Below are 15,291 nucleotides of genomic sequence, written 5' to 3' on the forward strand. Positions count from 1 at the left end.
GATGGGCATCAAGATGAAGAAAACTACCCTAGGCACACCTCAACAAAATGGGATAGCTGAGCGGATGAATAGAACATTGAATGAACGTGCCAAAAGTATGAGGTTACATGCAGGTTTGCCAAAATACTTTTGGGCAGATGCAGTTAACACTGCAGCTTACTTGATAAACAGAGGTCCCTCAAGCCCGCTTGATTCAAGATACCGGAAGAAGTATGGAGTGGGAAAGAGGTAAACCTTTCTTTTCTGAAAGTGTTTGGTTGTTTATCTTACGTTCATATGGATTCTGCAGATAGGTCTAAGCTTGATGCTAAATCAAATAAGTGTTATTTTATTGGCTATAGTTAAATTGAGTTTGGCTATCGCTTTTGGGATAATGAAAATTGAAAGATCATAAGGAGCAAGGATGTGATCTTCAATGAGCAAGTCTTGTACAAGGACAGCTTGGCAGAAGTTGTACAAACTGATTCTGAAGTTAAAAAGTCAGAAATAATTCTCCCTGAAATTCAAGTTAATATGCCAAGGCATGAAAATGAAGAGGTGATCATAGAAGAGGAGCCACGTACTCCTGAGGTTACCTTAAGAAGATCTTCTAGAACCATCAGACCACCTCAGAGGTATTCTCCTGCACTTAATTATATTTTATTGACTGATAAAGGTGAGACAGAAACATTTGATGAGGCAGTACAGGTGGATGATTCTAGCAAGTGATGTTAGCCATGAAAGAAGAAATGAATTCTCTATTGTCTAGTAATACGTGGGAGTTGACAGAACTACCACCAGGAAAGAAAGCCTTACAAAACAGATGGCTATTTCGGTTAAAAGAAGAACATGACGGCTCTACAAGGTACAAGGCAAGGCTTGTTGTGAAAGGATATCATCAAAAGGAAGGTATTGACTTCAAAGAAATCTTTGCTCCAGTGGTGAAGCTGAACACAATCAGACTTGTGCTTTCTCTTCTAGCAAAAGAAGATCTATACCTGGAACAGATGGATGTGAAGACGACATTTCTTCATGGTGAACTGGAAGAAGAGACATGAAGCAACCATAAGGTTTCGAAGTGCATGGTCGTGAGACGATGGTATGCAAACTGCAGAAAAGCCTTTATGGGCTTAAACAAGCTCCGAGACAGTGGTATAAAAAGTTTGACGGTTTTATGATTGATAATATTTTCCTGAGATGTCAAGCTGATCATTGTTGTTATATTAAAAATTCTGGAAGTCATTACACAATTTTGTTATTGTATGTAGATGACATGTTAATTGCAGGGGCAGATAAGGGGGAAATTGACAAGTTAAAAATGAAGATGTCAGAAACATTTGCCATGAAGGATTTGGGAGTTGCAAAGCAAATCATAGGAATGAAAATCTCAAGAGATAGGGTGCAAGGTACTTTGAAGTTATCTCAAGAAGAGTATGTGAAGAAAGTTTTGCGCAGATTCAATATGGATGGTGCAAAACCTATCAGTACACCACTGGCTTGTCACTTCAAATTATGCAAAGAACAGTCACCCTCAACAGAAGAAGAGAGAGCTCATATGGCAAAGGTTCCCTATGCCTCCGCTATTGGAAGTCTCATGTATGCTATGGTAGGCACAAGGCCAGATTTAGCCCATGCAATGGGAGTTGTGAGCAGGTATATGAGTAATCCAGGGAAACAACATTGGGAAGCAGTGAAATGGATTTTGAGGTACTTGAAAGGTACTTCTGATTATTGTCTATGTTTCAAGAAATCAGATATAGGTCTGTAAGGATACACGGATGCAGATATGGCTGGTGATTTAGATAGCAGGAAAAGTACTTCTGGTGGTGTTTTCACACTTGGTGGCACAGCTGTGAGTTGGTTCTCAAAACTACAGAAGATAGTTGCACTATCAACTACAGAAGCAGAGTATGTTGCTATTACGGAAGCTAGCAAGGAGATGATTTGGTTACAATCATTTCTTGAAGAGTTGGGGCAGAAACATGAGACAAATATTCTATATTGTGACAATCAAAGTGCTATTCATTTAGCAAAGAATCCAACTTTTCATGGAAGAACAAAGCATATTCAGGTGCGATACCATTTTATTAGATCAGCATTAGAAGATGGAGCTTTAATGCTCGATAAGATTCTTGGAAGTAAGAATCCTGCTGATATGTTAACAAAGATTGTGACTGTTGAGAAGTTGAAGTTGTGTGCAGCTTCGGTTAGCCTCAATGCATGAAGAGGTAGTTTGAGCTGCTGCTTTGATTCGTTGACTTTGCACTAAAGTTGATGTGAAGACTAACTAAAATAAGTCTTCAAGTGGGAGATTGTTGGAAATTGGTGCATGTATGTTTTTATTTGCATAATAAATGAAGCATTTAATATCAAGAAGATGGAGGATTATGTTTTGAACCTAGTCAAGAAGTTAAAAGGTTACCTTGATCTCTACAACACATTAATTGAAGATGGAGATTACGAAGCATCACATTCTATTTATAGGTTTCTTTATTTCCTATAAATAGAGGCTCCATATTTCTAGAGAATTAAGAGAGAAGAGTTGTAAAAGGCTGAGAGTGTTTGCTTAGAAGTATTGCAGGAATTCTCACTCTACACATATGTGTAAATTGTGTGTGATCAAAATTGAGTAGGATGTACTTGGGTTTTGGGTAGTGAGTGAGTGATTGAGTGTTGTAATACTTGTACTCCATTCTCCTATAGTGCAAAGAGCTTCTTGCAGTAGCTCTAAGGATTAGCCACTGTTTTGTGGTGAACCTTGTAAAAATTCTTGTGTTCTTTCTTGTTTGTTCATTTCTATATTCCGTGTTTTATTTCTGCGTTTTGCCGTTGTGTCCTGGAAGAGGAATTTGGTATTGTGATCGTTTATTTTATAAATTCCTAACACTTTATACCAAAGCATGGAGTAAGCATAACCGAGTGTCTGAATCTATCTATTATCTTCAAGTATCTTTCTTGGAAAACAAACCTTGGGCGGAGCCCCAACGAAGGATACTCCAACCAACTCACTTATGATCTTAGAAAGCGAAAGTAAGAAAAGATAACAAATTTGTACTTAGAGAGATTAGATAAAGAATTATCGTAATCTAAAAGTTGTAATGTACCTTAATGAAGGGAGATGAACCCCTTTGTATAGGAGTGGATACTCATAATATAAATAGGATAAAATTGATTCTATGTCCATTAAGGAAATGATACTAAAAAAGTTGACATTCCTTAATGGATGGTGTTATCTATGTGCGTTGTTTTAAAATCTTAATCGATAGATGATTCTTTGTCTCGACATGATAAATGAAGGAAGCTTATGGAATCTCAGATAGGTGTGGACACAAATTTTCGTTTGACTTCTTTGATGAATTCAATTATACCTAAGCAACTGATTTGATCAAACATGCCAAATTCTAAGTTCCTAGCAAAATTTCATACTCAGAATCCATTCTGAATACAATATCAATTTTTTTAACTATTTTATTTTAAGGAGATATAACTTCATATCTTCGCGCTATATTTTTGTGGATTTTTCCAAATTTTTACAAGTCTTGAAACACTTCGTTTTCCTTTGCAAACCGAAGTGGGAATGAGCTCAGAAATTTTTGAATCATTTTTCTAACAAACCAAGATATCACCCCATCTAATTCATTATGAATAAGCATTTACGATTTATTTTAGATTTTTCTGATTTTTTTACCTCTGTGGCTGTTACATCCATGCCCGAAAATATTATTTATAATTTGACATTAGATTGTATTTTCAAGTTTATTAATTAACTAATAGGTGTTAAAATGATATAATAAGAGTTATTTCTATATTAAAAGTTATGTCAATTGTTTAAAGTTTGGAAAAAAATACTATTAAGATACCTTTAATATAATGAGATTAGATTTAATAACTTATGGGTATAAGATTAGGTTAATAAATAGATAGGTTTTTTTTTTTGAAATCAAATGAACCTTTCTTATTCAATATCAACACTTAAGTCATTACAAATGAACTGAGGGGGATTATGTTTCCATATCCCATGATCAGACACAGAACTAGACGCTCTTACAAGTATATGAGCAATCTTATTCGATGACCTCCTAATGAAAGAAACAGATAAAATATTTAGCTCGCTAATCAGAGCTTTACAATCATCAACAATAATGCCAAAAGGGGAAACTAGTTCTGTAGTTCCAAAAATTGCAAGAACCAATAGCTGAGAATCCATTTCCAGATGAACATTCGGAAACCTTTCCTTCTTCAACCAACTAAGAGCTTCACGACAACTCATTCCTTCAGCCAATAGTGGGTCCTGATAGTTATTGATCGCACCATTGCCAATAGCTATGAAGCACCCCTCATGATTCCTTAACACAAAACCAAAACCAGCATGACCTGTATCATGGAATAGAGCAGCGTCAACATTGAGAGTCAAACTATCTTGTGCCGGGCACAACCACTTCAACCTAACTATTTATCCACTAGGCGCTGCAATCACTATTTGGGCCTGCTACCAACTGTTCAGAAACACCGTTGCATTGTTATAAGAAACCGCAGGAGGCTGCCGATTATCTTCCCACACCAGCCTATTTCTATCATTCCAAATTGCCCAGCATAACGTAGCAGCAATCTCAGTAGATATATTATCATGGTGATTTATAATAAAAGCCCAGAAATCACAGAAGCTACTAACCCGAGAGCTCAGATCTCCAACCTTAGACAACATCCAAACCTGTCTTGCTTCCGGACAGGTGACTAGCGCATGCAGGATAGTTTTATCATGACTATTGAATCGAGGACAAAGTGTTGGGATATTGATTCTTTTTTTACTAGCTCGGATCTTGTTGGCAAACATAGAGTGCTTGCTCTCCACATCAGATGTCAAACTTTAGGAGGGACTCTAATCCTCCAAATGCTGTTCGGACCACTACCCATCTCGACCTCTTGACCATCAACATTATTATTTTGCAGGAAGCTATAACCACTTTTAACTGAATAGGCCCCATTTCATTCTAACCTCCACCACCAACGATCTCGTGTCTCTCTCTGACTCAGAGTGATCTTAGAAATAAGTATCCTATCCCTTACCGAGAATAGACTCGGCAAAATTGAATGGTCCCATTCGCCATTCCTATCAGATTGCAACATAGCCACTATAATCGATTCATCCCCAGGTGGCGCAATACTATCAACATATGGATTAATTTCATCAGGGAGCCAAGGATCAGTTCATATATTCACCTCCTCCCCTGAACTGATAAGAATACGAATTTGTGATTTCAACAGTGGAAGACCAGTAAGGATACTACGCCAAATATAACTTGGATTAACTTTTACTTCAGCTTCAAGAATTAAAGAATGTGGGAAATAATGAGCCTTAAAAAATTTAGCTATAAGGGAGGATGGTCTTACCAACAAACGCCAGGCCTGCTTGGCTAAGAGTGCAATGTTGAATCTGTGAAATTTTTTAAATCCCAGGCCACCTTGATTTTTAGGTTCACATAGCTTCTCCCAAGACTTCCAATGAATCTTTTTCCCATTACCTTCTTCTGACACCCACCAGAACGGATTAAGCAATTTTTCTAGATCTACACATAGTGTGTTTGGAATAAGAAACATACTCATAACATAGGAAGGAAGTGATTGTAACACTGACTTGATAAGAACTTCTTTCCCGGCTTTTGATAAAAACCTAACTTTCCAGCTGTTGATACGTTTTCTGATCATAATCTCCAAATATTCGAACACCTCCCTTTTGTTTCTTCCAATTAACGACGGCAGACCAAGGTATTTGCCCGGATTAGAAACAACACCCACACCCAGGCAGGCACCAATGAGTGAGCCAGTCTCTCTTAATACATTTCTGCTGAAATGGAGGGAAGATTTAGAGAAATTTATTTTCTGCCCCGAAGCTTGCTCATAATGTTGAAGACACTGTTTGATTGCATTACATTCCTCCATATTTACCCTGAAAAACAAGTAGCTATCGTCAGCAAAAAACAAGTGAGTAATTGTCAGAGCATGTGCTGCAACCGCACATCCATGAATGCTACCCCTTACTTCTAGAGTAGATAATGAAGCAGACAACCCTTCAACACATATTAAGAACAGATATGGTGAAATTGGATCTCCTTGTCTTAGGCCCCTCTGTGGAATAATAGGACCAACTTCATAAGCTCCATTGATGATATTGTACTTTTCTTTAGAGACACACTGCATCAACAACTGGATCCATTGTGGGGCAAACCCCAATTTTAACATAACTTCCTCAAGAAATTTCCATTCCACTCTATCATAAGCTTTACCCATATCTAATTTTAACGAAGCATAACCTGTTTTTCCTTGTGTTTTCCTGTTAAGGTAATGATTTACCTCAAAAGCGAGCATCACATTGTCGGATATCATCCTTTTTGGGATAAAGGCACTCTGCTGTTCTGAGATGATTCTAGGAAGTACCACTTTAAGTCTATTTTCCAGAACTTTCAAAAGAATTTTGTAAATCACATTACATAAAGCAATGGGACGCAGATCAGACACATATTCATGACTTGATTTTTTTGGAATTAGTACCAGTATTGTTTCATTAATTTCATCAAGGAACATACCAGTATTAAGCCAATGAAGACACGAATTAGTTACTTTTGGGCCAACAACACCCCATAATTTTTGGTAGAAGCCAGGGTTAAAACCATCCGGTCCGGGACTCTTATCCGGGTGCATAGAAAAAATTGCAGCTTTAACCTCCTCTGGGACAAACAACCTTAATAGCTCATCATTATCTGTGCCAGTTAACTTACATGAGATATTAGCTAAAATAGGATTAGTCAAACATTGACTGGCTGTAAAGATATCATTATAATAGTTTAGTAGAATCTGATCCAGACCTCCCTCCCAGTCACGCCAATCCCCATCTGACCCCTTTAATCTAGTAAGAACATTCTTCTTTCTACGCACAGTTGCAGTTTTAATGAAAGAATTTCGAATTTTGGTCACCATCCTTCAGCCACAATTGTTTTGCTCGCTGACCCCAGTAACTGTCTTTTTGAATCAACAACGTTTCTAATTCATTTTTTGCTGCTTTGTAAGCCTGGACCGAATGGATATCATTTCTTCTCTTAGTTCCGCGGATCTGCACTTTACATTCTTCAATTTTCTGTTTGAATTGGTTTCTAAGTTCATCGCCCCACCGTAACAGGGAGGAGCCGCACTGCCTTAATCATTCCGGGAGTGGAAAGTCTCTATCTCCCTGCCAACCACCAGTGACCCTATCCCTACAATCAACCTCATACAACCAGGTGTTTTCAAACCTAAAACACTGTCTTTTGTACATACTATTCTACTTTAGAGAAAGAAACATAGCTGAATGATCAGAGCATATGACTTCTTCATTAAATAACTTAGCCTCAGGGAAGCGATCATGCCATGCTGAATTAGCCATGGCTTTATCAATTCTCTCTTCAATCAGATTACTTGACTCTATGCCTCTTTCCCATATATTAATAAATAGATAGGTTAAGCAACAAAATAAGCGGAGGAATAAAAGAAAAATATAGGTAGGCCTGTCCTTGGACATAGACAGGAGGGACGCCTGCCTAGAGGGCCCAAGGGGATGGCCCAAAATAATATTTTTTCTAAATATAATAATATAGAAATTAAATCTTAAAAGTTGCAACAGTATATATATATATATATATATATATATATATATATATATATATATATATACTATTAAAGCATCTCCAATGGAGTATAATGAACCACTTCTTATACTCATTCATTAAACTCTATTCCATTGGAGTGAGTTTAATGTATTGATCATTTATCAACCACTCAATAGATATTAAGCCATGTTCTTTTTTACTGAAATTAAATTAAATTAACTGAAATGAACTGAATGCTACTTAACTTAACTTAACTTCACTTAGGGTCTGCTTGTTTTGGGGTTAAAGGGTGATTATTTTCCTAACCTTACTTGGAAAGGAGTTTAAATGGAGGTTGTTTTCCTAACTTTGCTTGAAAATGAGTTTAAGTTTAAATAAAGGTTAAATGAAGATTCAAAAACCTTGAAATACCCTTATATTATATATAAATAATTATAGTTATAATTATAATTATATAATAAATGATAAATTATATATAAGTAATTATAAAGAGTATATCTTCATAGAGCTTAGAGAACTTGCTATTATACTCGGAGGCCGTGTTGCATTCGGTAGTGGACAATGAAAATTTAACCTAGTATGTGCACTATTCCCTCACCTATTACATGTTCTGAGAACTACATCTTCACTTGAGATGGTCTTCTATTCTGACTTTTGGGTCGACGGACAAGTGCGCAACCTTTTACAAAAGGGAGAACTTTCATAGGAGGATCACACTTTATCCATTCTGACTGTGTCCAACTAGATATATAGACTCAACTTAATATAATTTAACTACTTTGTTGGTATAATAATGCTCTACCACTGATATACATCACTTAGCCATGCTCACACACAATTTTGCATACATGTTTATATGGAAACTGTGAAGTTGCACAAATTATACTTATTTTTTATTTGTTATTTTTAAATTATATCAATATGTAGAAAAGGGTTGAAATTTGATTTTTTTATTATAAATTTTATGAATCTCCATGAGTTTCATTTTTTTTCAAATAGTTAAAAAGAAAGGTAAACGAGGCATTCTCTTAATTTTATTTATATTGATCTTGAATGAATTTAGTACTTTAGATATAATTTTTTGTGCATTAGATGGCAGATTGGGTGAAAATTAATACAGATGGAAAAAAGAGGTGGATTAGGTGGAGACCTATAGATGAGGATTGAGTAAAAATTAACGTGGATGGAGCAATTAAAGGCGGGGAAATTGGTTTGATGGTTTCACCGACAATTTAGAGATTTGTACTGCTTTTCTAACATAATTTTGGAGTCTTTATTTTGGGTTATCTTTAGCTTGGGGTAAAGGGTAGAGATGCTAGTGGAAATTCAAGTTGAATGCTCAAATTTATGATGGACCAAGTGGATGCCCATCATCTTCTGCTTTGGCTAAAGAGTGGGAGGTGTTGTTTCATCACATTTATTAGGAAGGTAATTGAATGCTGATTGGATGACGAATTTCACGAGTTTTCTAGCTTTTTTTATCTTAATGGAGGGGACGAAACCCCGGAGCACAACAAAAAACAAGCTAAGTGATACTAGTCATCCTAGGAAGACAAGTACCACAAATATCAGAAAATAAGATATCCAGGATGCCTGCAGGGGGCACCTCACACTCGTGAAGACCCAGGGGTAAACTTCATGCGTAATTCGCCATCGAGTCCGCGGCACGGTTACCTTCGCGGAGAACATAAATCAACCTAACCTCTTCCCAATCTTGTCTTAACAATCTTTGACACTCATCAATCAGCTAAAAGAACCTATGCCTATGATCCTTACCATTCTTTACCAAATCCACAACCACAAGCGAGTCCATTTCGAATACAACTCTACGGAAATGTCTATCCCAAGCAAACTTCAACCCGAAGTACAGACCCTATAGCTCCGCAAGCACAACACTGCAAATACCTAAGTTAACAGTGAACCCTCCTACCCAAACTCCATTGTCATTTCGAGCAATGCCCCCTGCAGCCGCCGGACCCGGGGCTCCCTTACAAGTGCCATCACTATTCACCTTGATCCAGCCCTTCGACGGGGGCTTCCAACTAACCATGATAGTCCTTCTACTTCTATTTCTCATGCGCTGCTCATCTAAAAAGGCTATCTGACGTTCCCCAGCTTTACCATATACAAATTCCAGCTTATTTCGACAAACAGCAGTATCCGGATCGAACAACACTGAGCATCTCCACCTCCACAGCCACTAGATGGTGTAGACAAACACGGTACTCCAGCCTATACCACACCAATTCCCCTTTTTACTGAGACTAGCTATCAGCCAAGAACTAAGATCAGCGCGGCAAAACTCAATCCAATCCGCAGCAGGTATCAGGATCCGCCAAAGCCCCACAGCCTCACTGCAGTCCCTCAAAATGTGCAATAATGACTTCGACAAACCGCATGCTAAGCACACATCAGACTCGCTCAGATGTCTCGCCAACCGAACCGTATCAACCAAAACATCTTCATACATTAGTAACCAAATAAAGTACTTCAATCTCTCCGGGATTTGCAAATTCCAAATCATCTTCCAATTCTTAGTATGCATCAAATCCCTCCCTTGGACTTGGGTTAAACTAAACGCAGATTTGACGCTAAACATACCTGAACCAGTGAGCCGCCACCTCCAGGAATCTTGCTGCTCGTCGCTAGGAAAAACGACCATTGATGCCAGATGAAGCAAAGTAGAGCTCGGAATCAGACCATAAAGCATCTCCCAATCCCAACCCCCTTCCCTCCTCCAATAGGAAGCTATAGATCTACCTCTAACAGTCTCAGGAATCACTGAAATACAATTTTCCTCAAGAGTGCTATCCCCCACCCATCTATCAGTCCAGAATTTCATTGAAGTACCATTCCCAACGAGCCTTTCAAGCCCATGATTCAATAAAACTGAACCCTGCACAATGCTCTTCCAAACATGACTAGAATTTTGCTTAACACGAATCTCCTTAAGATCAGACGTACCTCTCATATACATGTTCCTCAAAACTTGAACCTAAAGGGTCGAATCTTCAGTGATTAACCTCCAACCAAGCTTCACCACCATAGCCAAATTAAACTCTCACGTGGGGCGAATTCCTAGGCCACCCCAACATCTTGGCCGGCACACAATGTCCCATCGGACAAGGTGAATTTTACGTCGGCTACCCACACTACCCCACAAAAATTGACGATTCAAACGATCCAAAAGGCGACACACATTTATCGGCATAATCGTCGTCTGCATAATGTAAGAAGGAATAAAGGAGGCAACAGAGCGAATCAGGGTGGTTCTACCAGCAAGGGATATGCAATGACTTTTCCACCCATTCAGCTTGTTCTGCACTCTATCCACTACATGCTGAAAGTCACTGCGATCCACTCATTTATGGAAAAGAAACACTCCCAGATACTTACCCAGGTTCGTAGTCGGTGCCACTTGCAACACCGTGCAAATCCTAGAAGCAACCCACTCCGGAACATTAGAGGAGAAGGAGACCCTCGATTTGGAGAAGCTAACACACTGCCCTGAAGCAAAACAAAAACTGTCCAGGACGCCTTTCATCGTGATGGCTTGATCTATAGACGCCTGTGCCATCAGTACGATATCATCAGCAAACATCAAATGAGAGAGCTTAGGACCTCTTCTAGACACCTGTATTGGCTTCCAGCTCCCATTCCCAATGGCATCACCAATAAGATGGCTCAGCCGCTCAATACAAAGCACAAACAAATAAGGGGACATAGGATCCCCTTGACGAAGACCACGGTTCGGGCTGAACTCCTGAGACTCTTCTCCATTCCACAGAACTGACATACGCGGAGTGGAAACACAAGTCATAATCAAGTCCACCCAATGAGGAGGAATATTAAGAAGCACCAGCGTATCACGGAGGAAATCCCAATTAATGTGGTCATAAGCTTTCTCCAGATCAAGCTTAAGGATCATGTCTCCCGTTCTACCTGGTCTTCGTTTAAGGGAATGCACAACCTCTTGCATAAGAATAACATTATCAGAAATATGCCTACCCGGAATAAAACTACTCTGACACGGGCCAATGAGATACTAGAGGTGTTCTTTTAATCTCAGAACTAAGCATTTAGTGATGGCCTTATACAGCATGTTACACAAGCTAATGAGCCGGAATTGGGTCAGGTTAACAGGATTGGCCACTTTAGGAATAAGGGTAATCAGGGTTGTGTTCAAACCCTCCTCCAAAACTCCTGAATTGAGCGCCTTCAGAGCAAAAGTGCAAGTAGCGGGCCCAAGGATGTTCCAGAACTTCTAGCTTTAGATCATCACGAGTGTGATACACCCCTATAAGCCTTCCGAATATTCTTCTCGATGATTTAGGTGGTATGTCATTGCAAACAACGATTCCTTATTGATTTTTGTTCCCTTTTTTTTGTCTTCTTTTTTTTTCTTTTTCTTTTCTGTTATTGGGCTGTTGTTAAAAAAAATAGAAAAAATAGTTTTTTTTTTTTCTAATGGTATTTTAGTAGAAGTCCCTTTATATAAACCTATTTTTCTAATTTCTTCAATCCCTAGCCTGACTACAATTGTTGAGGGTGACTGTTGGCTGCTGTGTTCCCTGCCCTAGCTTCCTTCTCTAAGTTTCACCGCCGATTTCTCTAATAAAACCCACCGGCCGCCGTCGCTGCTTCCTCCCCAAAGCCCACCGTCACTTCCACTCACAAACCAACCGAGAAAGAAAAGGAGGATCAAGAGGTACTTCCAGTAAAGGATTCTCTTTTTTTCGCACATTTATTGAAAGCTGCCATCTCTCTTTGTCGATTGCATGTGTGCCTTTAACTATTGAAAGCTGCTTCTTTGCTCACCATTTATTTACTCTTTTAGTTGGGTTCAAGTTTCAATTATTCAATATCTATGTTTAAGGTTTCTTTTTCAGGTTTTTATATCTATTGACCGACTTTACCTCGTTCTTATTTAGTGATTTCCTATTTTCATGACTAAATCAAATCAGTCTTTACTGATGATGTTGTTTATTGGTGGGGGGCTGGATGATTCCTTAAGAAATTTGGCACCCTGGAGCTGTGAATTTTTGATGAGTTGTCATGTACTTTGAATTTGGAAGCTTTTAGTTTTATGATGAGTGAACCTAGGCATTCGACTAGCTTTTGCTACGGAATTCACTTAAACTCTAGTAAATTCCGATCGCCGATGTCACTCAGTGTCCAGCCATCCCAAGTTCACACATTTTTCTTGATTATCATGCATGTTGTTGCAATCGGAACATTTGGGTTGTGATTTTGGGGTGCTCTAATTTTTCTCTGCTTTGTTGGGATGATTTGCAATTGGGACATTGTTGCTCTGATTTTTAATTTTGGAGTGCTCTGATTTTCTCTGCTATGTTGAAGTTGAGTTCTGCAAAAATCACTTCTTGACTAGCTATGATGTAACTACAGTTTTATGGATGATAGAGAGGCAATGTGTTGATTTTTCTGTTGATTCCTTAGATTTTGTTGTTGAATTTTTTGTTATGCATTTGATGATTTTTGTTATGCTGGTTACAGAATGCTAGTGTTGTTTCTTGTACAAAAAAAGAAAAGAATAGGGGAATGGGGATTCCCCCCGGGGCGGGGATTGGGAGGGAATTCTCCCCATTTAAATTTCGGGGATGGGGATGGGGAATCCCGATAGACCGGGGAACGAGGACAGGGAATGTATTCCTCGTCCCCATCCCACCCCGTTTACATCCCTAGTCGATGAGCTTGTGTTCTGTTTATCTTTAGCTAATTCTTAGTGTTAAACAATGCCTTACTATAAAAAAAAAGGCGGCCCGGTGCACTACTTGTCCCCGCTAAGCGAGGGTCCAGGGAGGGGTCCCACCACAAGGGTGTATTGGGCAAGCCTTCCCCTGCCATTTTTTTTTGGCAAGAGCGCTCCTAAGACTCTAACCCGTGACCTCTCGGTCACACGACAACAACGTTTACCGTTGCGCCAAGGCTCGCCCTCAAACAATGCCTTACTATATTGCGAGAAAATTGATTTTGCTTGTTCTATGTCAATTTAGAAGCTCTCCAAGCAAGGATAAGTTTGATTGTTGATTATAAATAACTTTGACTGCTTGCTTTCTAATTTTGATTTGTAATATCTTTTCAACCCCTGCAAAGTTGAAGATTTATAATATATAATTTGGGTGCAGAATTTGATTTAATCAGAATGGAAATTGGAGAAGCTTGTGCTGTAATGGAAGTTGAAACAGGTCCGGAACCCAATTTGCCACCAAAGCCAAAATTTGAGCCTTTAAAGGCTCATGAGATGTCTGATGGGCGAGTTCAGTTCAGGAAGGTTTCAGTTCCGCCGCATAGGTATTCACCCCTGAAGAAAGCATGGATGGAAATCTACACTCCTATATACGAGCAAATGAAGATTGATGTCCGTATGAATCTCAAGGGTAGAAAGGTTGAATTACAGACGAGAGCAGATACTCCTGACGTTAGCAACCTCCAGAAATGTGCAGATTACGTACATGCTTTCATGTTAGGGTTTGATGTTATAGATGCTATGGCTCTTCTGCGTTTAGATGAGCTATATGTGGAATCTTTTGAGATAAAGGATGTGAAAACACTTAGAGGTGAGCACTTGTCTCGTGCAATTGGAAGATTGTCTGGTAAAGGTGGGAAAACAAAGTTTGCTATTGAGAATGCTACAAAAACAAGAATTGTGATTGCTGACACGAAGATTCATATACTAGGATCTTTTCAGAACATTAAAGTTGCTAGAGATTCTCTCTGCAGCCTCATTTTAGGGTCCCCTGCTGGAAAGGTATACTCCAAGCTTAGACAGGTTACTGCTAGACTGGCTGAGAGGTTCTAATCATATTTTTATCGGCTTAAATTTACTTCCATATGATACTAGATGCAGTGTCAAACTCTATTAGTCTTCATTGTTAGCTGCAAAACATAATATATTTTTGACCTGTTATTTATTTACTATTGATTCATAGTTTATGTAACTTGTCAATATCTTCTGTTCACTCTCCCTTTTCTTGTGTAAGATTTGAGTTTTGAGCTTTGTGGGCATTTGATTGACCTTTTTTTTTTTCCTTTGTTCAATTTTATCTATGAGCTTCTTCGGGAAGCTCAATCTTGCGTCGTCGTAAAAAACAGTTAAATTTTGCTTCTTCGGTCGACATCTAGCTCAATTTTAATATGTCGCTAATTTTCTTTGATGTTTACTAAAAAAAGATAAACTTGAAATAGATTTTACTATGAGAGGATGATTAGACTATTTTGTAAATTAGTTATCTTCCATAAACTTTGGAATTGAGCCCTTATCCCTATAATTATATGATTATATAATTGTTGAAGAAAGCAGCTTACAGGTATAAATATTGTTGAAGAAAGCAGCTTACAGGTATAAATAATTATATGATTATATAATTAAGTACAAAATTACAACTAAGTCATATAACCAAACTTAATTTTTAATATGTCATTATTCTCTATATATTATGATTTTACATCATAATTTAAAAATTCTAGACTCCAATTCATAAATTATTGATGATCCGTGAAGCCAAAACGGGCCGAATCATAAACACGGGCCCAATCTACATTTAGACCCATGGTCCAAGATCAAACGGGCTCCGAATAAAGGAAGCGGGTAAAGCGAAATAACCACCCCGACATCCTAAACGGAGCATTAAAACTCCCACTCAAACACGTT

At 38.4% G+C, this 15,291-nt stretch overlaps 1 protein-coding gene across 1 annotated transcript; it reads left to right on the forward strand.

The window, feature by feature from the left end:
- Nucleotides 1–12,129: 12,129 nt before the first annotated feature.
- On the forward strand, nt 12,130–14,566 carry LOC136234224 (uncharacterized). The gene is made up of 2 exons (XM_066024016.1): nt 12,130–12,327; nt 13,766–14,566. The coding sequence occupies exon 2, from the start codon at nt 13,783–13,785 to the stop codon at nt 14,437–14,439; it is 657 nt and encodes a 218-aa protein (XP_065880088.1). The 5' UTR covers nt 12,130–12,327; nt 13,766–13,782; the 3' UTR covers nt 14,440–14,566.
- Nucleotides 14,567–15,291: the final 725 nt, after the last annotated feature.

Source organism: Euphorbia lathyris, chromosome 6 (genome assembly GCF_963576675.1).
Source record: "Euphorbia lathyris chromosome 6, ddEupLath1.1, whole genome shotgun sequence".
NCBI classification, from domain to species: domain Eukaryota; kingdom Viridiplantae; phylum Streptophyta; class Magnoliopsida; order Malpighiales; family Euphorbiaceae; genus Euphorbia; species Euphorbia lathyris.

What these genes read in the sequence shown, in the direction of transcription:
- LOC136234224 (XM_066024016.1), top strand. Translation starts at nt 13,783, where the DNA reads ATGGAAATTGGAGAAGCTTGTGCTGTAATGGAAGTTGAAACAGGTCCG.